The sequence below is a fragment of the Tilletiopsis washingtonensis genome, assembly GCF_003144115.1.
Source record: "Tilletiopsis washingtonensis strain MCA 4186 unplaced genomic scaffold FA09scaffold_1, whole genome shotgun sequence".
NCBI classification, from domain to species: domain Eukaryota; kingdom Fungi; phylum Basidiomycota; class Exobasidiomycetes; order Entylomatales; genus Tilletiopsis; species Tilletiopsis washingtonensis.
In genome coordinates, this window is record NW_020311998.1 from 801,064 (window position 1) to 823,189 (window position 22,126).

General features: G+C 67.8%; 11 protein-coding genes and 1 non-coding gene across 12 annotated transcripts; 6 read left to right on the forward strand and 6 right to left on the reverse strand.

Annotated features, from left to right (window-relative positions):
• Positions 1 to 110: 110 nt before the first annotated feature.
• Positions 111 to 2,612, forward strand: FA09DRAFT_327288 (hypothetical protein). The gene is made up of 4 exons (XM_025741355.1): positions 111 to 472; positions 556 to 957; positions 1,011 to 1,133; positions 1,197 to 2,612. The coding sequence occupies exons 1-4, from the start codon at positions 346 to 348 to the stop codon at positions 2,216 to 2,218; spliced, it is 1,674 nt and encodes a 557-aa protein (XP_025601625.1). The 5' UTR covers positions 111 to 345; the 3' UTR covers positions 2,219 to 2,612.
• Positions 2,613 to 2,877: 265 nt separating this feature from the next.
• FA09DRAFT_327289 (putative RPS19B-ribosomal protein S19.e, cytosolic) lies at positions 2,878 to 4,190 on the reverse strand. The gene is made up of 4 exons (XM_025741356.1): positions 4,147 to 4,190; positions 3,984 to 4,063; positions 3,630 to 3,720; positions 2,878 to 3,243 (listed from the first exon to the last, which is right to left on the reverse strand). Exons 2-4 carry the CDS (start codon positions 4,053 to 4,055, stop codon positions 2,918 to 2,920), a joined length of 489 nt encoding a protein of 162 aa, XP_025601626.1. The 5' UTR covers positions 4,056 to 4,063; positions 4,147 to 4,190; the 3' UTR covers positions 2,878 to 2,917.
• Positions 4,191 to 5,211: 1,021 nt separating this feature from the next.
• FA09DRAFT_303543 (DAO-domain-containing protein) lies at positions 5,212 to 8,367 on the forward strand. Its single transcript, XM_025740444.1, has 7 exons — positions 5,212 to 5,884; positions 5,940 to 6,120; positions 6,172 to 6,523; positions 6,576 to 7,697; positions 7,753 to 7,866; positions 7,922 to 7,995; positions 8,058 to 8,367. The coding sequence occupies exons 1-7, from the start codon at positions 5,341 to 5,343 to the stop codon at positions 8,230 to 8,232; spliced, it is 2,562 nt and encodes an 853-aa protein (XP_025601627.1). The 5' UTR covers positions 5,212 to 5,340; the 3' UTR covers positions 8,233 to 8,367.
• Positions 8,288 to 9,445, reverse strand: FA09DRAFT_314101 (glutathione peroxidase; the record flags this gene model as incomplete). The annotated part of the gene is made up of 6 exons (XM_025740748.1): positions 8,288 to 8,730; positions 8,789 to 8,921; positions 9,019 to 9,086; positions 9,148 to 9,207; positions 9,266 to 9,285; positions 9,342 to 9,445. The coding sequence occupies 6 exons, from the start codon at positions 9,443 to 9,445 to the stop codon at positions 8,594 to 8,596; spliced, it is 522 nt and encodes a 173-aa protein (XP_025601628.1). The 3' UTR covers positions 8,288 to 8,593.
• Positions 9,446 to 10,404: 959 nt separating this feature from the next.
• FA09DRAFT_292579 (ribonuclease H-like protein) lies at positions 10,405 to 10,945 on the forward strand (the record flags this gene model as incomplete). Its single annotated transcript, XM_025740011.1, has 3 exons — positions 10,405 to 10,566; positions 10,623 to 10,704; positions 10,761 to 10,945. Coding segments are annotated over 3 exons (429 nt in total), but the record flags the coding sequence as incomplete, so codon positions are not given.
• Positions 10,797 to 11,744, forward strand: FA09DRAFT_11571 (hypothetical protein). Its single transcript, XM_025739013.1, has 2 exons — positions 10,797 to 10,941; positions 10,991 to 11,744. Exon 2 carries the CDS (start codon positions 11,022 to 11,024, stop codon positions 11,514 to 11,516), a length of 495 nt encoding a protein of 164 aa, XP_025601630.1. The 5' UTR covers positions 10,797 to 10,941; positions 10,991 to 11,021; the 3' UTR covers positions 11,517 to 11,744.
• Positions 11,546 to 13,921, reverse strand: FA09DRAFT_335967 (hypothetical protein; the record flags this gene model as incomplete). The annotated part of the gene is made up of 9 exons (XM_025743815.1): positions 11,546 to 11,664; positions 11,713 to 11,778; positions 11,831 to 11,942; positions 11,993 to 12,874; positions 12,932 to 13,032; positions 13,085 to 13,095; positions 13,188 to 13,568; positions 13,622 to 13,725; positions 13,778 to 13,921. 9 exons carry the CDS (start codon positions 13,919 to 13,921, stop codon positions 11,546 to 11,548), a joined length of 1,920 nt encoding a protein of 639 aa, XP_025601631.1.
• A 286-nt stretch (positions 13,922 to 14,207) lies between these two features.
• On the reverse strand, positions 14,208 to 14,303 carry FA09DRAFT_t5. Its single transcript has one exon. It is a non-coding gene; the product is annotated as a tRNA-Gln (tRNA).
• FA09DRAFT_303551 (HlyIII-domain-containing protein) lies at positions 14,289 to 16,879 on the reverse strand. The gene is made up of 4 exons (XM_025740445.1): positions 15,846 to 16,879; positions 15,443 to 15,790; positions 15,053 to 15,388; positions 14,289 to 15,001 (listed from the first exon to the last, which is right to left on the reverse strand). Exons 1-4 carry the CDS (start codon positions 16,641 to 16,643, stop codon positions 14,729 to 14,731), a joined length of 1,755 nt encoding a protein of 584 aa, XP_025601632.1. The 5' UTR covers positions 16,644 to 16,879; the 3' UTR covers positions 14,289 to 14,728.
• A 445-nt stretch (positions 16,880 to 17,324) lies between these two features.
• FA09DRAFT_11648 (hypothetical protein) lies at positions 17,325 to 18,217 on the forward strand. The gene has a single exon (XM_025739015.1). The coding sequence runs from the start codon at positions 17,455 to 17,457 to the stop codon at positions 17,959 to 17,961; it is 507 nt and encodes a 168-aa protein (XP_025601633.1). The 5' UTR covers positions 17,325 to 17,454; the 3' UTR covers positions 17,962 to 18,217.
• Positions 18,218 to 18,328: 111 nt separating this feature from the next.
• On the reverse strand, positions 18,329 to 19,935 carry FA09DRAFT_324164 (mitochondrial carrier; the record flags this gene model as incomplete). Its single annotated transcript, XM_025741120.1, has 5 exons — positions 18,329 to 18,422; positions 18,478 to 18,961; positions 19,015 to 19,362; positions 19,420 to 19,560; positions 19,695 to 19,935. The coding sequence occupies 5 exons, from the start codon at positions 19,933 to 19,935 to the stop codon at positions 18,329 to 18,331; spliced, it is 1,308 nt and encodes a 435-aa protein (XP_025601634.1).
• A 1,165-nt stretch (positions 19,936 to 21,100) lies between these two features.
• Positions 21,101 to 21,682, forward strand: FA09DRAFT_335970 (hypothetical protein; the record flags this gene model as incomplete). The annotated part of the gene is made up of 5 exons (XM_025743816.1): positions 21,101 to 21,111; positions 21,188 to 21,306; positions 21,375 to 21,388; positions 21,454 to 21,582; positions 21,653 to 21,682. 5 exons carry the CDS (start codon positions 21,101 to 21,103, stop codon positions 21,680 to 21,682), a joined length of 303 nt encoding a protein of 100 aa, XP_025601635.1.
• Positions 21,683 to 22,126: the final 444 nt, after the last annotated feature.

Sequence of the window (22,126 nt, forward strand, 5' to 3'; positions counted from 1 at the left end):
GCGAGGCACGGGAGCAGTGCGAGGGGAGCGCGATTTGCCGTGCTGCTCCCGCGCTCGCGACGCTCTCTTTGCGCGCGCGCCGCTTGGCCCGCCGGCCTCTCGCCGTGCCCTTTGTGCTCGCCCGCGTCCGCGACCGCCTCGCCTCTAATCTGGCACACCTCGCTCCCCTCTCGCTCTCACCTCGACATCCCAGCGCACCCTCCTCCGCCTTCGCACCAGCCCTCTCACACACGCGCGCACTCTTCTTGCTCCATCTCTCGCGCATCTCGCACACCCGCGCCACCCACACTCCTTCTGCCTCGTTCTCGCCGGCCCCGCGCCCCGAGCGCACTTGCCGCCGCCGCCATGGCCCGCCGTGTTCTCCTTCTCGCCGCCGCAGCTGTCGCGCTGCCGGCCACCCTCGTCGCGGCGCAGGGCCCCGAGTGCCTCAGCCTGCGCGGCAGCGAGCAGTGCCCCAGCTTCCAGGACGCCTGTGAGTGGCAGGCAGAGCAGCGCGCGTGTGGCGGCGGCCGTGTCGCCCGCAGTGGCAAGGCGCACGCTCACACCGCTGCACAGACATCAACCCCACCAACCTCTCGACGCGCTTCTCCTGGTTCTCCCAGGTCAACGACGTCGCCACGTTCGACGAGCAGTTTGCCCTCTACTTCAGCGACCCCAGCCGCTTCACTGCCGAGAAGAAGCAGCGGCAGCTGGCGTGCAACGGCTCGGGCATTGCCAACACGACGCTGCAGTGGGAGCGCACCATCATGTGCGGCAAGTTCACGCAGATGAGCTACTCGGAGGCGTGCAACGTGCAGGCGCCCACCATGATCTGCCAGGACACGTGCCGCTCCTGGTCGGCGGCGCAGACGCGCCTCGTCGAGAACCCGGCGCTGTGTGCGCCCGAGGACCAGCTCACCGCGGCGCAGAACCGCACGCGCTCGGACACGCTCACGCGCGACTTTGTCGCATGCACTGGTGAGTGTGCGGCGATGCAGCACGCTCGATGTTGCACTCACGCCAGCTCGCAGACTGGACCACGCTCGTGAGCACGAACAACGCCACGTGCGTCGAGGGACGCGCCAATGAGGGCAACTGCGGCTACGGCCCGGGCGTGAGCACCGAGCTGTGCACGGCGTGTGATCCCAGTGGCAGTGAGTAGGGCAGAGCACCGGGTTTGCGCGGGCTCGGGCGCTGACGCGGCGTGCCTTCTGCAGACCGCACCATCGACGCCTGCTGCTTTGACCAGAACACGTCGCTCAGCCAGTGCGCGTCGTACGGCCACCCGGCGGCGGCGGCGATCATCGCCACGACGTCCGTCGCCACGGGCCTGGCCACGGCCACCTCCTCGAGCTCCTCGCAGCGGCCCACCAACTCGGGCGCCGCCGGCTCGTCTGCCAGCGACAACAGCAGCTCGACCAACGGCGCCGCCAACCTCAGCAGCGGCGCTCTTGCCGGTCTCATCATCGGAGTCATCATCGGCGCACTCGTTCTGGGCGCCTTCCTCGCACTCGTCGTGTTCCGCCGCCGCCGCAACGGGCACCAGGGCGGCATCGCACCCATGTACGCCGCGCACAACGGCGCGCGCTCGGGCTCGACGGAGAAGCCGTGGCAGCACTCGGAGGACGGCATGGGCCACGGGCGCTCCATGGACGCCAGCCCGCTGTCCAACGAGAAGGGCATTGGCGGCAGCGGCGGCGCAGCGCTCGCTGGCGCAGGTGTGGGCGCCGGCGTCGTCGGTGCCGCCGCCGCCGCCGCTGGCAGCAGCCGCGACCACTCGAGCGAGGACCGGCAAGAACGGCCCATCTCGGGCGTCACGACGCAGAGCTCGGGCACCGACGGCCGCGGCACGACGGTGCCCATGGTGCGCGACCAGTACACGGGGCAGGACATCTACCCGGGCGAGGAGGTGATTGCCATCTACCCGTACAACGCCAGCCTCAACGACGAGATCACGCTCGAGCCGGAGCAGCTCGTCACCATCGTGCGGCTGTACGACGACGGCTGGGCGCTCGGCCGCACCAGCGACGGCACCGAGGGCGCGCTGCCGCTCGTGTGCGTCAGCAGCACAAAGGGCGAGATCCCGCGCGTCGGCGGCACGGGCAGCGGCACCACGGGCACCGGCACCGGCACCGAGGACGACGGCATGACGTCGGGCAACGAGTTCACCAGCGATGCCGACGGCGCCGTGACGGCCGACGAGGGCTTCACGTCCGACGCACCAAGCCGGAGACACTGAACGCGTTGGTGCGCTGCCCCCTGCTCGCCTTGCTCCGTGGTCCGTCCCGCTTTCGCTTCTCCGTTCCTGCCATATACCGCCTGCGCGCTGCCCTTGCGCCGCACGCCCGTCTCCACTTTTCACACACTCATGTCGCTCCCTTTCTCTTTACACTTGCCACACACCCACACTGTCTTTTGAGCCTCACCTCTGCGCAACCCTCCTCTCTTTCTCACCTGTTGTTATGTATCCACACCCGGCGCGGCATCTGACCTGCTGCAGCTCGTCCCTCTGTCTTTGGTACACCCCTCCTCTTGCGCGCGTCTCGCCCTCGGCAGCCCGAGTCAGTCCTGTAGTGCCTCTCTATCGGGCTTCGCTGCCGCCTTTCGCAATACCAGCCGCATCGTGAGCTGTGCGTCATCGCGTGTGTGTGCGCTGAGTGCCATCAGATGGAGCTTCCGTGTGCTGGGCGCGATGACACGGACAGAGGGGCAGCAGACACGGCCATGAGACATCTCATCCTCGTCAGCGGGAGAGAGCAATTCGGACACGACGGCGCCTACGCGACTGATAGCACACGCTCGGCTTCCCTCTGCCAACCAGAACACCACGCAAGCCTGCTTCGTCGCAGGCAAGACACACGCCGCACGGTGTGCCTAGAAGGGATGCATGAGATTGCGCGCGAGCGGTGAATGAAGTGAAGTGTGCGCCGCGTCGCTTTTACTCGTCGTCCTCGTCCTCGGCCTCGTCGTCCTCGTCGTCCTCCTCCTCGTCCTCGTCCTCCTCCTCGCGCATGCTCTCGAGCACGGCGGTGGCGATGCGGTCCAGGTCACGCATGCCGTCGACGGAGATGCGGCGGCCGCCCTTGGGGTCCTTCTCGAGCACTCCGATGCCCTCGAGGCCCTGCACAGCCTTGCGCTGCACCGAGCCCGAGGCCTCGGCGTGCCGCTGGGGGCGGAAGCCGCGGTTCTTCGGGCCGCCGTGGTACTTCTGCAGGGCGCCGATGCCGACGGCCTTGCGCAGGTAGACGTGGCGGGCCAGGGCAGCTGCAGGGTAAATGACGCGTCAGCTCTGCCTGGTCTCCCTACCGCCTGAAGGTCGGCACTCAAGTCGACCCTTGTGACGCCAGCGCCCGTTAAAGTCGCACAGCACAGCTGCCGGCCATCGGCGCCTTCGACAGGACGTGACGCGCAGATCGTCGCAGCATGCCTGTACCGCGAAATCGAGGCGACAGCATGCCAGCTCGTGCGACGGAACAGTCAAGCAGACCTGCCGCACGCCGAGCCTCACGCTTGAGTGCTGCGCCATACATCTACATGCCAGACACATCCGCCGCGCCCTCCTGGCTGCACCAAGCTTCTGCCACCCGGCGCCTCGCATCTATGCACTTTCGCTCCGTCGCAGCTCAATCAGACTCGCAGCGAGTACTCACCAGCGCGCACGTAGAACCAGTCAGGGTCGTACGGGGCCTGCTCCTTGTAGGCGCCCGTCTTGACGATGTCCACCCAGGTGGGCACCTCAAGCTAATTCCAGACCCAACCCAGCAGCAAGAGCAACGAGAGAGGCAGAGCAACGAGCAGAGCGGCGAGGGAAAGAGAGAGAGGCGATGGAGGATGTCAGCAGGCTGTTCGCGCGCGTGTCCTGCTCACCGGCCGCGCTCGCCCTTCCGTCCTCCTGACGCTACTCCAGCACAGCATCACTGTGCCTGCACCACGTCATCTGCCCGTCTCCCACCAACGCAGCAGCATTGCCGTCCTCCAGCATGTCCACGGCCGCCGCGCCTCACCTTGCCGGAGCGCTTGAGGTGGTTGGCGTAGGCCGTGATGAAGGAGTCGGCGGGAACGTCACGGACACCCATGATGAATGCTGTGTGCGGCAAGCAGAGAGACAGAAACAGAGGTCAGTCGGGCGGTCTCGATGCACGCGTGTGCGGCAGCGGCGGCACGCACGAAGTCTTGAGGTCGGAGAGGGTGAGAGGGAGGAGGAGGTCGTGGTAGGCCGGCTGGACGGACGCAGCGGCGGCAGCCAGCCAGCCGGCGCGCCAGAAGCAACGGCGGCGGCGGCGGCAGTCGGCTCACGCGGCGCCGCAGTCGCTCCCGCGCGCGAGGAAGGGCCGCAGCACGTGACTGCTGCAGCGCGTCGCCGCAGCCCAGCCCTGCCGCCGCGCGCCGCGCCGCTCCCACAGCAGCGCCGCTCCTCTCCGACGCTGCATCCACCTTCTCAGCTGCTTCTTTGGTGGCAAGGGGTGTGCAGCACGAAGTCGTCTCGGCGTCGAGCGACGCAGAAATGCTCTTCACTGGGCGCCAAGCTCATCGCGATGGCGATGCTCCTCCGCTGCGACAACAATGCGCCGCGAGCGTGGTGGCCTCGCCCATCTTTCTGCGCAGCGTGTAGCAAGGGCTCTTGGGGGCTCGGGGCAGCGACGGCGCCGCCGCGAGATGCGGTGCGAGGTCGCTGCGAGCTCGGACGGAGGATCCGCCAGCGCTGGGAGGGCCACCTGCCAAGCGTGAGCTGCAGCAGAACGAGATGCAGCGGCAGTTCGCAGCGGCAAGTTTCGCGACAGGGCGGCATCGGGCACGCCGGCGCGGTGACGTGAGCGTGCCTAGCCTGGCGCGGCGCTCGCGGCCGGCCACACGCATCCGCCGCGGCTCTGCTGTCTCTCCCGCTCTATCAAGCGTCAGCAGCGCGGCGGTGTCTTCAGCCGGCATCGGCGCAGCAGCGGTGCGAAGCGGCATGCGTGAGATTTGCGACGACGACAGGCGCAGCATGGCTGCCGCTCCGCCTCGGCTGAACCGGGCCGGCTGCGAGGGCGCCGCCGAGGGTCTGTCTGCTGCACCTGCGCGCTGCTGCGAGCGCACGCGCGCATGAACCGCGTGCGGCGCATGCGCCATGCTTGGCTGCTGCTGAGCGGCGCCGCCGATGCATCGCGCCGGCCGTCGACGCTCGCTCCGGCTCGTCGTCACCACCCACCACCACCTGCGTGCGCTCCCGGCACCCAGCTTGCAGCACCTCCCGCACTCCTCTGTGCTCATCCGTGGCTGCTGCTCGTAGCGCCCCCAGCGCCGCCTTCGCCGCCGCCGCTGCCCGCTGCGCGTGCACTCCGCCGCCGCCTCCACATCCCTGCCCCCGACTACGCGCGTGCCATGCTGCGCCGCTCCGTCGCCGCCGTGCCGCGTGCCGGCGTGCGCCATGCCAGCTCCAACGCTGCTGCTGGCCCCAGCGCCCGCTCGCGGCGCGTGCTCTACTACGGCGGCGCCGGTGGCCTGGCGCTTGCCGCCGCTGCGGCGGCGCTGACGATGGGCACGGCGCACGCCGACGAGCGCGAGGTGCGGCAGGGCGTCAAGGGCGACGTGCGCCCGCACCCGCTCTGGTCGCCGCCCACGCGCGCCCAGATGCTCGCCGCGCTCAAGGCGTCGTCGGCCGCCGGCCTGCGCCCCGATGCGGCGCGCTCCAGCGAGGACAACCTGTCGCTCGGCACGCCCGCCAAGGACGCGCAGAGCTCCACGCCCAGCCCCGCCGCGCGCGCCGACAGCGGCGGCAAGGCCATGGGCCGCGACGGCAACGAGGACGGCGAGGGCTTCGACCTGCTGATCGTCGGCGGTGGCGCCACGGGCGCAGGTGTCGCCGTTGATGCCACCACGCGCGGCCTCAGCGTGGCGATGGTGGAGCGCGACGACTTTGGCGCGGGTGCGTGGCGTCTATGCCAGGCTGTGCGGCTCACGCTGACCTCTGCCGCCGACAGGCACCTCGTCGAAGAGCACCAAGCTCATCCACGGCGGCGTGCGCTACCTGCAGAAGGCCGTCTTTGAGCTCGACTACGACCAGTACAAGATGGTGCGCGAGGCGCTGCACGAGCGCAAGACGTTCCTGCACATTGCGCCGTACCTCTCCGAGCACCTGCCGATCATGCTGCCCGTCTACCGGTGAGCGCAATCGCACACATGTAGCACTGCACCACTCACACACCTCCACAGCTGGTGGCAGGTGCCGTACTACTGGGCCGGCACGAAGATGTACGACATGCTCGCCGGCTCGGAGAACATGGAGTCGTCCTACGTGCTCAGCCGCGGCAAGGCGCTCGAAGCCTTCCCAATGCTCAAGGCACAGGGCCTTGCCGGCGCCGTGGTGTACTACGACGGCCAGCACAACGACACGCGCATGAACGTCGCCCTCGCCCTCACGGCCGTGCACCACGGCGCCGTCGTGGCCAACCACACCGAGGTGACGGCGCTGCACAAGAAGAAGGTCGAGGGCAAGCCGGACCAGATCTGCGGCGCACGCCTGCGCGACGTGCTCACAGGCGACGAGTGGGACGTCAAGTGCAAGGTGAGCTGCGCGCCACGAGTGGCTAGAATTTCGTGCTGACTGCTCGTGACAGGGCGTGATCAACGCCACCGGTCCCTTCTCGGACGCGCTGCGCAAGATGGACCAGCCCACCGCGCAGGAGATTGTGGCGCCGTCCTCGGGCGTGCACATCACGCTGCCGGGCTACTACTCGCCGCGCGACATGGGTCTGATTGACCCGCAGACGTCCGACGGACGTGTCATCTTCTTCCTGCCGTGGCAAGGCAACACGATTGCCGGCACCACCGACACGGCCGCGCCCGTCGAGGCACACCCGCACCCCAAGGAGGAGGAGATCCAGTGGATCCTCGACGAGGTGCGCAACTACCTTTCGCCCGACATTAAGGTCCGCCGCGGCGACGTGCTGAGCGCCTGGAGCGGCCTGCGCCCGCTGGTTAAGGACCCCGACGCGAAGGACACGCAGTCGCTCGTGCGCAACCACATGATCAACGTCTCCGACAGCGGCCTGCTCACGATTGCCGGCGGCAAGTGGACGACGTACCGCGAGATGGCCGAGCAGACGGTGGACAAGGCCATCGAGTCGTTCGGCCTGAAGCCGGTGCGCGGCTGCGTCACCAAGGAGACGCGCCTGCTCGGCAGCCACGGCTGGAGCAAGACGATGTACGTCAAGCTGCTGCAGCGCTTCGGCCTCGAGACGGACGTGGCGCGCCACCTCTCCGCCACGTACGGCGACCGCGCCTGGAGCGTGTGCAGCATCACCGAGGCCACGGGCCGCCGCTGGCCGGTGCACGGCAAGCGCATCGACCCGCTCTACCCGTACATCGAGGCCGAGGTGCGCTACGCCTGCCGCTCCGAGTACGCCGCCACGGTGCCCGACTTCATCGCGCGCCGCACGCGTCTCTCCTTCCTCAACGCCGAGGCGACGGTGCAGGCCATGCCGCGCATCATCGACCTCATGGCCGAGGAGCTGGGCTGGGACGCCAAGCGCAAGGAGCGCGAGTACAAGGAGGGCATCGAGTTCCTCGGCTCGATGGGCATCCAGCCTGCGCGCCTCGAGCAGCTCAAGGGCGTGAGCCTCGACGAGATGCGCAAGGTGGCCGAGGGCAAGAAGAGCGCCTCCTTCTCGCACCTCGCCTCGGCCGGCAGCCTCGACTCCAACGACCAGCAGGCCACGCTGCTCTCGCGCGCCACTTTCGTGAGCACCAATCTGCCTCGCGCACTCTCCTGTAGCTGACGCTCTCTCCGCACAGTCGAGCGAGGAGCTGACTGACCTGCGCAAGCGCTTCAACTCGCTCGACGTCAATGCCGACGGCAAGGTCGACTCGCGCGACCTCAAGGAGGTGCTCTCACGCCTGGGCTACAAGGTAAGCACGAGCGCTATGGTACGCACCCGAGCAGCTGCTAATGCGCGCGATGCAGGACGTGCGCGACGAGACGATCTCGGGCATTCTCTCGGAGGTCGACTCTGCCAAGTCGGGCCAGCTGCACTTCGAGTACGTCCCCTGACTGCAGATGCTCCCCGCCCTCCGCGCTGACACGCGGCTCACGCTTGCAGGGAGTTCCTCGACGTGTGCGCCGGCGTCAAGGATGCGCGCATGACGAACGCCTTCACGGACATTGTTGAGGAGGCCTCGAAGCACGACCCCGTCGGCTCGCAGGCCAAGGAGCAGAGCGCACGCCGCGACGAGCGGCGCACGGTGCCCGTCGAGAAGAGCGGCGGCGGCTGGTGAGCGCGCTTGAAGGACAGAGAGGCACAGGCTGGGAGATGGGAGGGACGAGCCGCTGGAGCTGGTTGCACTACTTTTCCAATTGCCACGACGGGACGCTGCTAGCAATCGATGCGCTTCACTCAGACCAATCACAGCGCTTGTCGCGGTTCGAAGCTGCCGCCTCGAAGACGGCGTCATGCACGCTGCTCCAGCCCACACGCGTATCCACTCTTGTCAGGCCGATGAGGCACGATTAAAGCTAGATTTGGAGTAGCAGTAAGGAGGCGCGCCAAGTCGCAGCGAGGGGAGAGGTATGCTGCCGCTATACGTGGCGGAGAGAAGCGAAGATGTCGAGCGGAGAGGAGGAAGAACCCGGCGCACTTTACAGCGCCGACTTCTGCTCGCCCTCTGCCGGGCTGGCCGCGGCGAGCAGCTCCTCGATGCGCGGCGCAATCGACGCCGGCTTCGTCGTGGGCGAGTAGCGCTCGACGACCTTGCCGTTGGCATCGATCAGGAACTCTGCAGTGCCCAGCGCGTCAGCAACGCGCAAGCTCGACGCTTGCCACGCGAGACTCACTGCTGAAGTTCCACTTGATCGACGAGGTGCCGAGCAGGCCGCCCTTCTCCTTCTTCAGGTACTTGAACACCTCGTTGGTGTTGGCGCCGTTCACGTCCGACTTGGCCATGATGTCAAAGCTGACGCCGTAGTTCTGCCGCCGCGCGCATCAGCTGGCGTCCTCCAACTCGCGACTCGTGCTCTCCCGCGCAAGCATCGTCTTGCCAACAGCAGAGCCGGGCGAGACTCACCTTCTGGCAGAACGAGCCGATGGCATCATCATCTCCCGGGTCCTGGCCAGCAAACTGGTTGCACGGGACTGCGCACGGGACACCTAGTCAGGCCTGCACTCTACCCTCGCTCGCCGGCACACTGCTCACAGCCAATGACCTTGAGGCCCTTGTCGGCGTACTTCTTGTGCAGCTCCTCCAGCTCCTCGACTGCAGAACAGGAATCAGCATCCAGCCCGGCTGCGATACGAGGGCTCGCCGCACGCACACTGCGGAGTGAAGCCGCACCTGCAAGACGGGCGTCAGCACTCCGGCCCGGCAGCCAGCACGGCGGCGCCACTCACTTGCTGGCGGTGTTGACAATGAGCACGACCTTGCCCTTGAGCTCGCCGAACTCGAGCTCGGTGCCCTTGGGGCGCTGGGCCTTGAGGTCGTAGAAGGAGACCATGCTGAAGAGGCGTGTGTGCGGTGGGGTGTATGCGGCACGGGCTAGCGGGCGCGAGGCGAGGCGCAACAGGTTGAGTCTAGGTTGAGGTTGCGCTGGAGGATGATGTGGTGAGGAAGCACGGGGCATACGCAGCATTGCCTCCTTGTCCCATCTCCGTGCCCATTCACGGTCCCCGCCCTCCGGAGGCGGCGATTCAGCGTCACGCGCCAAATCATGGGCTGACTTTCGCTGCGCTGCCGCCCGCCGGCCCGGGCACGTCCAAAGTCCGGCCCGCCACGCTAAGCGGCACGCCGTCGTGGAGGGCCAGTCTGAGTCGCCGATCACATGCAGCCGCAGAGTGCGGCTCAAGATCCGCGGAGCCGCTCCTCTCCGGATATTCCCACCCACGGCGGCGCTGCTTCTCGCCTCTCGCCATCACAGCACGCAAGTCCACCTCGTCGCCCGCAACGCTGTTCGCCGTCCGTCTGCTCCGAGCTGCCGCGCCTGTGCGTGCTCTGCACCTGCCACTGGTCTCGCGGCCCGCGTTGCTCAGTGCAGGTGCAGGCAACGCCGACGTCTGGCGCAGCGGCAGCATGCCCAAGAAGGCCTCCTTCTACGCCGTGGCGCGCGGCCGCACGCCCGGCCTCTACAACAGCTGGGCCGAGTGCGAGCAGCGTGTGTAGCTGGCATCGCTGCCTGTCGCTGCAGATTGTGCGCTGAACTGCGCTCGCACAGAGGTCAAGGGCTTCTCGGGCGCCAAGTACCAGTCGTTTCCCGCGCTGCCCGAGGCGCAGGCCTTCCTGCGCGACAACGGCGCTGCCGCGGCGACAGCACCGCCGGCGAGCTCATCGTCCGTCATCACTGTGCCCGTCAAGCGCAAGGCTGCCGCCGCACCCGCAGCTACCAAGACAAAGGCAGCCGAGTCTAGCGCTTCCAGCTCGAGGCCATCGTCGAGTACGCATGCCTCTTCGAGCGGCGCACGCGTGATCAACGTCTACACTGACGGCGCCTCGGCCGGCAACGGCAAGGCCAGCGCAAAGGCCGGCTGGGGCGTGTGGTTCGAAGACCCAGAGCTGCAGCACCTTAATCGCGCCGGACGTCTTGCGGGCGAGACGCAGACGAACAACCGCGCCGAGCTGACGGTGAGTTGCGTGCAAGCCAGAAGGAGAGAGGTGTGCTAAGCACGCTCGCGCGACAGGCCATCATCCGTGCCTGTCAACTGTGTCCGATGACGGGCGCACAGCTGCAGATCTACACCGACAGCCAGTACTCTGTCAAGGGTGGGTCTCTCCCGCATGCAGCATGAGGCCATCAGCTCACCTCGCTGCGCCTCCAGCCATACAGGAGTGGCAGCAAGGCTGGCGCCGCCGCGGCTGGCGCACCTCCAATGCAGCCGCCGTGCTGAACAAGGACCTGATCCGGCTGCTCGAGCGCGAACTGCGCAAGCACGTGCCGCGCCCGAATCTCATCTACGTCAAGGGCCATGCTGGGCATGTGGGCAATGAAGCGGCGGATCGGTGAGTGTTTAGCGCGGCACTGTTTGCATCGCATGCTCACTGACGGCTCCGTGTCCAGACTGGCTGTGGAAGGAGCGCGCATGCCGGCCCTGCCGCGCAGCGAGTGGACCGACTTCGAGCCGCCGGACTCTGGCTGCTCCGACGAAGACGAGGCAGTCGCCGCACGAAGCAGCGGGAGCAAGCTAGAGGCACCCAGCTCGCACGCTGCAGCGAGCTCGGCAGCGACGCCTTCGCCGATCCCGCGCAAGCGGCAGAGACTGGCACTGCAGGAAGACCTCTTTCGCTTTGACGATGAGAACGACGAGCATGCCGTGCGCATCTTGGCGGCGGGCGAGGAGGGCGCCGCGGAGCTCGAGGATGTGAGTGTAAAGCAGACCCGTCACGCGCGAGCGGTGTTGACATCCTGTCTCAGCTCGACAGCGGCTTCTTCGCCAGTGCCGAGGAGCTCGCGGCGCTCGAGCGCGGCGACGAATAGAGAGCGGTACCTTCATCCTCTCGCTGATGTCTCTTATGGATCCTCTAATCATCAGGCCGTTCTCGTGAATAGCGTGCAGTGCCATGCGGCAGCGTTCTAGAAATACAGGGGAGGAACACACGTCTCGCATCAATGGGGCGCCATGCTGTCGCCCGACGCCAGCACGCCAAAGCCGGCCGCAATCGTGACGCAGCCGAGCAAGCTGATCCAGCGGAACTCGTGTCCGAGCGCCAGGTCCGCAAAGAAGACTGCTGCAGCGTAAGCGTGCGGTCTTTGGAGGCGCTGGTCGCGCTCACCTAGCACAGTCGTCAGCAAGCACGAGACACTTGCCAGCACGGGGCCCCACAGCGCGAGGAGGATCACTGCCGAGCGTGTCAGAGAGGCGCGACACGGGCTGCACTCGAGCGTGCTCACTGAAGCAGGAGTTGAAGATGACGCCCATGCCCATCACGAGGAGCAGGCAGCCGACCGTCGTCCAGTTGTGCGGCAGCTCAAACGTCTCCCAGCCGAGCGTGTGGGCGATGGGCTGTGCAAGGTGTCAGCTTGCGGACGGCCTCAAGCTCGGCTAGCACGCACGATGCCGACCCAGAGACACAGCAGCGTTGTGCCGCCGATGCCGGCGGTCATGAGATTGGCGTGCAGACCAAACGGAAGTGGCGGCGGGATCCACTCTGTGACCGAGTCGCTCCTGTGCCGCACTGGTCTCGGCGACGGCGGAGCAGCAGGACCTCCATCTTGGTCGAACACGCCGACGACCGACGGCCGAGTCTTGCGAGCGGCAGACGGCAGCGTGGCAGCGGAGCGAGCGCGGCTGAGGCGCGTGCTGCCGCGCTGCACCTCTTCCACTTCGTCGTCAGAGATCGAGCTGGCACTGGCGCCGTCGACGGTGCTGCTCGTCTCGCTCTGCGAGTCTTCGTCATCCACGCGCTGCGTCGACACGCGCGCCGCGTCCAGGTGTCCCAGCTTGCGAGGGCGATCTGGCTTGGCGGGCGATGCAGCGCCAAAGCTCTCATCTGCGTCGTCGCCGATGACGTGCTGCTCCTCTTGCCCATCGAGCAGCCCCTCGCTCTCCGAGTACTCGACGACGCTGCCGCGCGCCGTCGGTCGTCGGGCCGCGCGTGCGGCATACCGCGCTGCCTGCGCAGCCTCGTCGGGAAGCTTGCCCAGCAGCGCAAAGGCCATCTCATACCCCGCCATGGTCATTGCGCCGACGAAGCTGAGCAGTGCGCCCAGCACGGGATTGCTGCCTTTCCGCGTAGCGTCATCGTCGGTTGGCGCCTCTTCAGCTCGCGAGAGCAGCGAAGCGTAGAGACTCCGAGCTGCCACGGTGGTAGTCGAGTTGTCGCCGGGCTTGCCGTATACCGGATCGGGCTCGCGTAGCCGGCGCCGGTGCTCGGCGCCTCCGTATGCGACGAGCACCACGCCGCCGACGGCCAGGAGCACTGCGAGCACTTTCCGCTGCCAGGGAACGTGTCAGAGGAGTGAGAGTCTCGCAGCGCGAGCAGCAAGACTGACCCGCTCCCACTTCTCGCCGAGGAAATAGATCGAAAATACGAGCGCCCATACGGCATACGTGTTGTAGATGGTCGTGACGTCCGCCATGGTCGTCAGCGGCACTGTGAGGGGTGAGCACGAGTGCGAGTCGTGGGCCAGTAAAGCGATGCTCACCGGCAGAGTACCTGTGCCAGGCCAGCGTCAGCTCATGTGCAGCAGCGCGCTCAGCGCATTGAGCAGCCCGCCGCTCTACAGATGCCCACCTCCACCCACTCACCAGCTCAGGGCCGGCACGGTGATGCCCACGGTCAGCACGGCGAGTAAGCCCAGCAGGCGGAACGGATCGAAGCCGCACGTCTCCTGCAGCCAGCCGTCGTAGCGCGGCGCAGCGCGCTCGCGGGGCTCGCGCGCCGCCTCGACGGCCCAGCCGCCCTCGTCCGAGGCGATGCTGCTGCGGCCCAGGCTGCCGATGCTGCTGAGGCGCCGGCGCACGCGTTCGGCCGTCGGCGGCAGGCTCGTCGTGCGCGGCGAGAGCTGCCAGTGCAGGTTCTGCGCGATGAGGTGCAGGTGGTGCGAGAGGGGCAGCGACGGGTGGCGCAGGCGCAGGTAGAGGAGATGCAGCGGCAGCAGCGAGAGGAACGACGAGTGGCCCAGGTAGCTGCGTGTGTGTCAGTGCCCGCTGCGGCGGCTCGCGACTCGGCGCACACTCACAGCGACAGGAACGGCTTGCGGTAGCCGAGGCCCTGCTGCACGTACTGCGCCGCCTCGGTCTGCACGGTGAAGGCGACGAGCGAGATGCCAAACGCGACGAGCGCCTGTGGCCGGGGTGAGTGCTGGGCAATGCCGGGGCGCCTCTGCTGCACGCACCGGGGTGCCGCCGGGCAGCCGCAGCATGCCGGCCTTCTTGACACGCCGCTCCTCGTGCGCGCCCGGCGCATCGAAGAGCGCAGAGACGGGCCGTGGTGGCGCGCCCGCGGCACCCTGGCCCGGTGCCGGAGAGGAGAGCGACATGGGGGTGAGGGGTGGGAAGCAAGTGACAGGTGACAGCGGCAGCACAGCCAAGGCGCGGCGTGCGGGGCGCGTCACTCCCGAGATCCGGTGCCAACAAGGTCGCAAATGGCCCCGTCGGCGAGCCCTTCTACAGCGCTCCAGCACACCTCACAGCATGCCGGACAACGACCCAAGCCTCCCGCTGGCCCGCAGGAGTCAAGCAGTGGAGCTTAGACGGCGCAGCGGGACCCCGAGGCCAAGGTGCAAAAAGGAGGGCTAAAGTCAGGTGGGCCAAAAGCAAAAAGGAAGGTCGTACACGGAATCGAACCATGATCTTCAGAACGCAAAGCATGCGTAGATTCGTAATCAGAATCTGACGTCGTAACCACTGGACCATACAACCCCGCTAAGCCGGGTTCCGCCGGGTTGCATACACAAGCCTGACACAGACCCCCGCACCACAGGGAGCAAAGCGACCCGTGTCTTGCGCTACGAGGCCTCCCTGAGCCCTTGTGCAGAGCGGAGGCCCAGCGCCTGTTGCCGCCAGCATCATCCGTGCCGCAGTGTCTCGACAGAACTGCAGCATGCGCACTCAGCATGCAGTAGAGTGTGCCAGAGTGATGCTGTGGCTGCGGTGTTGACGACGGCACGCACGGGATCCATAAGCCCTGACAGCATCACTCAGCCTGCGCCAACCCTCGTGCTCGCACCTGCCAGTACGACACACACGGCGGCGAAATGGCAGTCTATGTGAATGCGCGCGTCTGTATGGGAAGGTGACGGTATGTGCGGTCCGGGACGAAGCAGTGCAGAAAGGGGGCGACGGGGCTACCACGTCTGCGTCCAGTCAACGAGGCGGTTCCACGCCGTGCCGACGGCGCCGTTGCCGAGGCGCCCGATGGCGCGACGCCAGCCGAGCACGCGGTCGTCGGCGGCGCCGAGGCCGTAGATGCCCGTGAGGCCGCCGGCGGCCTCGAGCAGCGCCGAGGCGTGCGTGCTGAGCGTCGGCGACGGCGTCGCGGCGCAGCTGAAGTCGAAGCGATTCTCGTGGAAGATGAGCGCGGCGCGGTAGTGCAGCAGGATCGCGCCGACGATGGCCAGCTGGAGGAGGTATGAGCGACAGGTCTGGCGCGGCACAGGCAGCACACTCACGTGCCAGATCTGGTGAGCATGGCCCCACGTGTCGAAGCGGCCAGGCGCGATGCTCTCGGGAAACTGGAAGGCGTAGAACACCAGGCCGCCGATGTAGCAGAGCAGGCTGGGCACGATGGGCTGGAAGAAGAGCACCGTCTTGAGCAGGCCGTGCTCGTAGGCGGCGTGCGTAAAGGGCGCCAGGCCAGTGAAGCACATGGCGAGGAAGACGCAGATGCGCAGGCCCTTGTTCTGCCGCTGGTTGAACCAGGCCGCCCACGGCACGGTCGCGCCCATCAGGCCAACGAGGAACGTCGTGATGCTGTAGAAGAGCGCCAGATTCGGCTGGCAGTAGAACTGCGTGGAGCGTGTCAGCTGGGCACTGCCGTAGAGGACGCTCTCCGTGCTCACTCCGTTGTACACCAGCGTCCACACGCTCGCGGCCACGAGCCAGGCGATGCCCGTGTAGTCGACGCACGCGAAGCGCTCGAACCAGCAGGCGTCGGCACAGCCGGCCATGACGTGCCAGCTGACGCTGAGCACGAGGCACTTGAGCGCCGCGACGAGGTACACGGTCTGCACGAGGCGGTCCATGGGCGTCGTGTCCGGGTCGAGGCCCTTACTCGGCCAGAAGAGCGGCAGGATGATGATGGCGCCGAGCAGGTGCGAGTGGATGTTGCCCGTCTCGTTGTGGATCTGGAACGTGGAGCGCAGCAGCGCAGAGAGGTTCGACTTGGGGATGAAGCGGTAGCCGGACAGCTGCGAGGAGAGTGATGAGCGCCGCGGCCGGCGCGCTGTTCTGCGCTGCACTCACAATGTGCGAGTTGTTCTTCCACAGCTCCGGCAGGTGCTCGTAGCGGATCAGCTTCTGGCCCTGCCCCGCGAGCTCGAGCGCGGCCTGGTAGAGGCGGTCCTCGGCGTCACGCGCGGCCTTGGCGACGGACGAGGCGCGGGCATGGCCCTTGGCGCGCACGTCCTCGCCCGTGGCCTTGACCTTGGCGACGAGCGCCTCAAAGTGCGCCGCCGCGGGGCTCATCATGCCCTCGTCGAACGCGGCGCGCGTCGAGGCGCCGAAGAAGTCGGGCAGCGTCAGTGCCGCATAGGCATCCTGGCAGCCCTCGAAGCGCGCACGCAGCGACGCCAACATGTCGCCGCCGCCCGACGGCAGCTGGAAAGAGAGCGTCTCCCACGCCGCGGCCAGCTCGGCCATGTCCCACGTCGGCGCTGCGGGCAGCGACGGCACCTGCGGTAGCGTCAGCGCCGCGGGCACGCGCGGCAGGAAGGTGCCCAGGCGGCGCACGTCGTTGCGCAGCGCCGACGCCTGCGCCAGGAACGACGCCGCCAGCGACGGCCCGTCGGCGGCCGGGTAGAGGGAGCGCACGCGCGCCTCGAGCTCGGCCAGCTGCGAGAGCAGGTGCGAGCGCAGCGAGACGAGCGTGTAGGGCAGCGACGGCGAGAGGTCCAGCTGGAGGCGAGTGTCAGCACGGTGCGGCAAGGCGGGCGGAGGACTGCGACTGGGCAGCCGGAGCAGAGCGATTTCTCGCAGACACAGCAGCTCCCATACAGTGCTACACGCGCGCCAGTGCCATGCCAGGAGGCTGACCCTAGGCATCGAGCTGCCCAGCCTCGCGCGCCACCACCCAGCATCACCGGTCACCTGACATCACCCGTCACGCGTCGCTGCTGCTCACATAGTCGATGCTCCTGCGGCGCGCGCCCCACATCTCCTCGTCGCTCTCATCACTGCTGCTGGCGCCGCTGCTGCTGCCGCTCGTGCCCGCCTCGTCGCTCGGCTCCTCCAGGCGTGCGGCCCAGCGCGCGCGCGCTGCGGCGTGCGAGGCGCCGCTGCGGCCCGGGCGCGACGACACGGCCGGCTGCGAGGCGCGGCGGCGGTGTGCGGGGCGCTGGCGCAGTGCGCTCGACGGCGGTGCGGTGGAGGAGGAGGCAGCGGCGGCGGCAGAGGGCCCGGCCGGGCTGCTGCTGGATGCGGCGGCGTTCATGGTGGCGCCGGCGCGAAGATGGGCAGAGGACGCCGTAGTGGCGCGGTTGTATGCGTCGTGCGATGAACGGCGAGGATGTGTGTGCGTCTCGGTGCGAGTCGTGATGCGCGTGCAGCAGTGTGGTGGTGGTGATCCAGGATGCGACGGAGCTGAGAGAAGGCGGTGAATGTTTGCTGGCGGTGCGTGAGGCGGTGAGCCAACGTTGCGGCGCCTGCACTTTCGGCCTCGGCGCCGCGCGCAGCCTCGGCGTTGGCACACACAGACGGCCTGCCCGCTTGGCGTCGCGAGCGAATTTCCACGCGGCGGCGAGGCGGCGTCGGCGCCAGAAGCAGGCGCGGAACCGGAGCGGCCCGCGCCCCACCCGAGAGGCCTCTCAACGCTCAACGATGACCGCTGGAGTGGGCGGCGAGATGAGCGCCGATCATGAGCCGCCCGAGCGTCCATCTCAAGCCATGTGGGGGCGAGCGTGCGTCGCAGCGAGCCATCATGCTGGCTGCGCCCGGCGCGCGAGGGGCAAGACCTATAGAGGACCCCGCAATCAGGCCCCTGAGGCTCCCGATGGCGCAAGTGCTGCGGCGCCTCAGCCCAAGAGAGCGACGAGACGCATCCCTCTCATCGTGCATGAAGCGATGCGATGCCTCCGAGGCTGCCGTGCGGGGACAGGACGGGATGCTCGGACGGAGCGCCAGGGCGGACCTCGGGCTGATGACGCACCGCCGCCCGCGAGCGCCGAGCTTTCTTTCGCCGCGCCCCTGCCGCCGCTTGCTGTGCTGGCCTGCCTGCCCCGCGCCGCGTGCGCCGCAAGCCCAAGATCGCCGGCGCCGCCCGAGGCCGACTGCGACGTCAGCCGCAGGTGCCCGCTGCGGTGAGAGCATCTTCAGCATGCAGCGCCACCCTTCGTGCTTGCTCGACGTGCGCGTTGCCGCCTGAACAGCTTCAAGGGCGTGGTGCTGCTGCGTCAAGACGAGCACAGAAGCGCGCAGCGCAGCGTGAGCATGACAGGTGCTGTCCCAAGGACTGGTCAGTGCGCCGACTCAGGCAACAGGCGAGCCCGCTTTCAGTGACGAGCAGCGAGACCCTGGCAAGGCCCTTGAGGGCCAGGATAGCAAGGCAAAGGACATGCAGGCGGCACGACGAGGCCTAGTTACGAGTGCGAGAGCGGCAGCCGCGACCCGGCAGCTGCAGGGGCCGCAGGAAGCCGCTGCAGCACATCAGCAGACGTCCGAGACGATGGTGAAGAGAGATATCAATGTGGTGCTGTAGAGGGAGAGGCTGCTGCTTGTGCTGCTGCTGCAAATCACCGCTTGCCGTCGCTGTCAGTCGTTGTGTCGCCCACGTGCGCGTCGCCGTCATCGTCGCCGGCCGTGAGGTGCTGCATCATCACCTCGTAGCTGCAGATACAAAGCGTCAGCTGGGCACATCCCCTCCTTCATTGCCGCGACTCACGTGAGAATCGTCAGGGCCGAGCTGGGCACGGTGCGCACGAGATTGACACCCATGCCGCGGTAGAAGCCGCGGATGCCCTCCTCGCGTGCGATCGTCGTGCAGGCCTGCAGCACGCCCGAGTAGCGGCCGCCGTTGCCCTTGTTGCCCATGTGCGAGATGCCACGGCTGGCGCCTCTTGACGACGTGGCTCCGCCTCCGGCACGCACGCGCGGCGTCGAGGCGAGCGTGTGCAGCGCCCGCCCCGGCGCCTTCTCTGGCCGCCCTGGCCGCGTCGGCGCTGCTGCTGCTGGCGGCGGCGGCGGCGGTGGGGCGACCGGCGTGCCCTCTGCGACGGCCTTGGCGGCGGCGGCGATGCGCGGCTGCATCTGCAGGCGTGTCCGCAGCACCTCGTGCGGGTACGTGAGCACTGAGGCGATCATCTTTGCGCTGCTCGAGCACATGAGGATCACGCTTGGCTGCAGCTCGTCGGTGCCTACTCGGTCCACTGTGGGGCATAGACGTCAGCTGCTGGCGCACTTGGCGCTTCGGCCTACTCACTAGTCCAGCTCTTGAACTGCTCGTACAGCGGAAACTGGATCGCCACGTGGCTCACGCCAAACAACGACGGCAGCAGGCCGCGGTAGAAGCCGCGGAAGCCCTCGGTGCGCCATATCTGCACAAAGGCATCGCCCGTATGCCGGTATGGCCGGACGTCCGAGTCCTTTGTCGACTGCAGCTGCGGGTGGAGAAGCGTGAGCAGCCTGGCATGTGCAGAGCGCGCCAGGGCTCGCCTCACCATGAAGCGCGTCTTGACAACCCAGAGCGGCGACGTGCAGCACGTGCTGGCCGCGCCCGCCGTCATGGCGCTGGCGATGTGCACGAGAAACTCGTCGTCGTGTGCGTTCTCTGTGCGCCGAGCGTCAGCGCTGCGCCGCGGCGCTGCCCGTCACCAACAGCACTCACCTCTCCGCGCAAAGCCGCTCTTGCACGCATCGTACACGGTAAAGTAGATGGCCCACGTCGGCAGATAGCCGAATATTGTCGGGCCCAGGCCGCGGTAGAAGCCCTTCGGCCCGTCCTCGTGCCAGATCTTGCGCAGCACCGCTGCAGACAAGGCGCGTGAGCACGGTCCGCCGCCGGTCCACAGCACAAAGATGCGAAACGAAAAGAGCCTTGCGGCGAAGGGGAAGGAGTAGAAGCCGGCCCTCTTTGAGAGAAGGGGCCGATTGTCCACTCACCCCCAACATTGAGTCCGCCCGGCACGCGCTGCGGCGGCGCCGGCGCCCCCGGCTTCGGGCGCGCATACTCACCGCGGCCGCCGATGCCCGAGGCGCCAAAGTTGGGCGCGCCGCACAGCTGTGCCGGCAGTGCGCCGGCGGCCTGCAGGCGCGTCTTGACGACGTCGAGCGGACAGGTGAGGATGCTGCTTACCAGGCCCGCACACGCGCCCGCCAGCGCCGAGGCATGCACCACGGGCATGCGCGCGGCGAGGGAAGAGGAGGGCGCAGCTGACCGCAGAGGGGAGTGCGAGGAGTGGCAGAAGCGGCAGCAGCAACGGCGGCGGCGGCGGCGGCAGGCAGGGCAGAGGCCCGCGCGGCCGAGGTGCGGCGAGCGCTGCCCGCGCTGCTACGCGGCCCGGCGAGGCTTCTGCTACGTGCGAGACGGTTGCGCGGCGCTGGCTGCGCCGGGAACAAAGCGGGCCGCTGGAGGCGCGGACGAGAGAGTGGGGCGCTGCGAGGCAGCAAGCGCGCGCCGGTTGGGCGAGGCAGCGGCTATCTGCCGCAGATGGGCGCAGATGTGCGCTGCTGCTGGAGCGATTCGGCCAGCGGAGCGCGGAGTGCAGATGCGAAGCGAGAGATGCGCGGTGGCCAGGGTATCCAGGTCGATGCAGAGAGGCAGCTGCGTCTAGAGCAGCGCAGACGAGGCGCTATCGGACGTGGAGGCCGCGGTGCGACGGCGCGCGGGTGCGGCACACGGAGCAGCGGCGAGCGCGCGGGCCTGGCAGCGCGGACGGCGAGGTGGGCGCCGAGGTGCTGCGGAGGCGGCTCGTGGCAGGGACGTGGCAGCGGCGACTGCGTGTGTGGAGAGGATGAGGACGGGAGGCGCGCACGGCCGGGGTCGTGAGGCGCTGCGATGGATGCACGGCCGGCCCGCCTGGCTGGGAGCAGTCGCGCCCACCGCCGCACGGCAGCGTCAGCGTGCACCGCCCGCCAGCTCGCATCACGCGCCCCTCCCGCCAGGACCTCCGCTCCAGACTCAGCCTTAAACGTCTGCGCCGGCAGCCGCTGCTGGAGACGCCGCAGCAGCGCCCAGCGTAGTCGCACTAGCTGAATGAACATGCTCACGACTCGCCCAGCAGCGACCCAGAGGCAGCAGTCAGAGTAAGAATGGCTGCGCGCGCGCCTCGCGGCGCCTTTATCGCGCTCCCACCGCCGCGCGCGCAAGCTCGCCGTTTGGGACGCGTCTGTGCGCCGTCGCTCTCGCACAGGCACGGCGTCCTGCTGCTGCCGTCCTATCGTGACGTGCCTCCACACGCGCCCACTCTTACTCCCAGGCGCCCAAACAGCATGCAGAACCTCGCCGGCGGCACGGGCGCGAGAAGCAGCCGGCGCCGCAAGAGGCGCCTCTCCGCTGAGCAGGAGAAATGCGCATTTCGTGCGTACCCCGACACTGCGCCGCTGCGTCGTCGAGGCTGACATGCCCCGCGGCAGATCTGGTACTGGCCGCGCAGCAAGGCGCCAAAGGGCAGCATCGGCGACGTGCGCGGCGTGCTAGACCCGTCGACGTGGGGCAAGCCGCACGCTGCGTTTCCCAAGACGGCCGCGTGCTCGATCAAAAAGCGCTTTGCAGGTGCGTCTGGCAGACCGACGAGACGAGAGCACCTCCGGGCTGACTGACGCTCTCTTCTTGCAACACAGCGCACCAGATCGTCGTGCGCAATGCCCGCCATTCGTGCCGCAGATGCCCTCATCAGCTCACACAGCACCCACGTCGCAGATGAACGTCGACGTCTGCGGCCCCTTCGTCGAGGGCTTCTGGCAGACTGACGGCTGCGGCGCGCCGCAGACATGTCCGCAGTGGTCGATGGACAATCCGGGCGCATTCAACGAGGCCTACTTTGACCTGGTGCGTCCAAGGCGCAGCATCGTTGTGCCTCCGAACGCCGAGCTGACGCCATGCCGGGCCCGTGCTGCAGAACCAGGCTGGCTTCTGGAAGCTCATCTAGGTGCCCTGCGTGGTCTGCTGCGGAACAGCTGGCTCTGTTCCTCGTCGGCCCTCACCTGCACACGTCACGCTGCTGTCTTGCACCGTTCTCTTGGGCACCGTTCTCTCGGGAATTGCATGCTTTGTTGAGCTGGAGCGGTCAACATCGAGGCGGCAATGGCTTGACGTAGAGCAATTGCAGCGCCGCAGATGGCGAAGAGCATGTATCACTCTGCGGGGGCGGGCGAGGACGAGCTTACCTTTGCGAACCCGATCGCGATGCGCCGGCCGCCGCCGCTGCCTCCGTCTCATGCCCATGGGATGAGCACCGCCGATGGCCTGCACATAGACGATATGCAGGTGAGATAGCTGCCTCGTGCTGTTGTAGCAGCGATGGGCTTGTCCGATGTGTAGCGAGCTCGAGAAGGCCTGGAATCGGAGGAGTCGCGCCAATGCGAGCGCGACG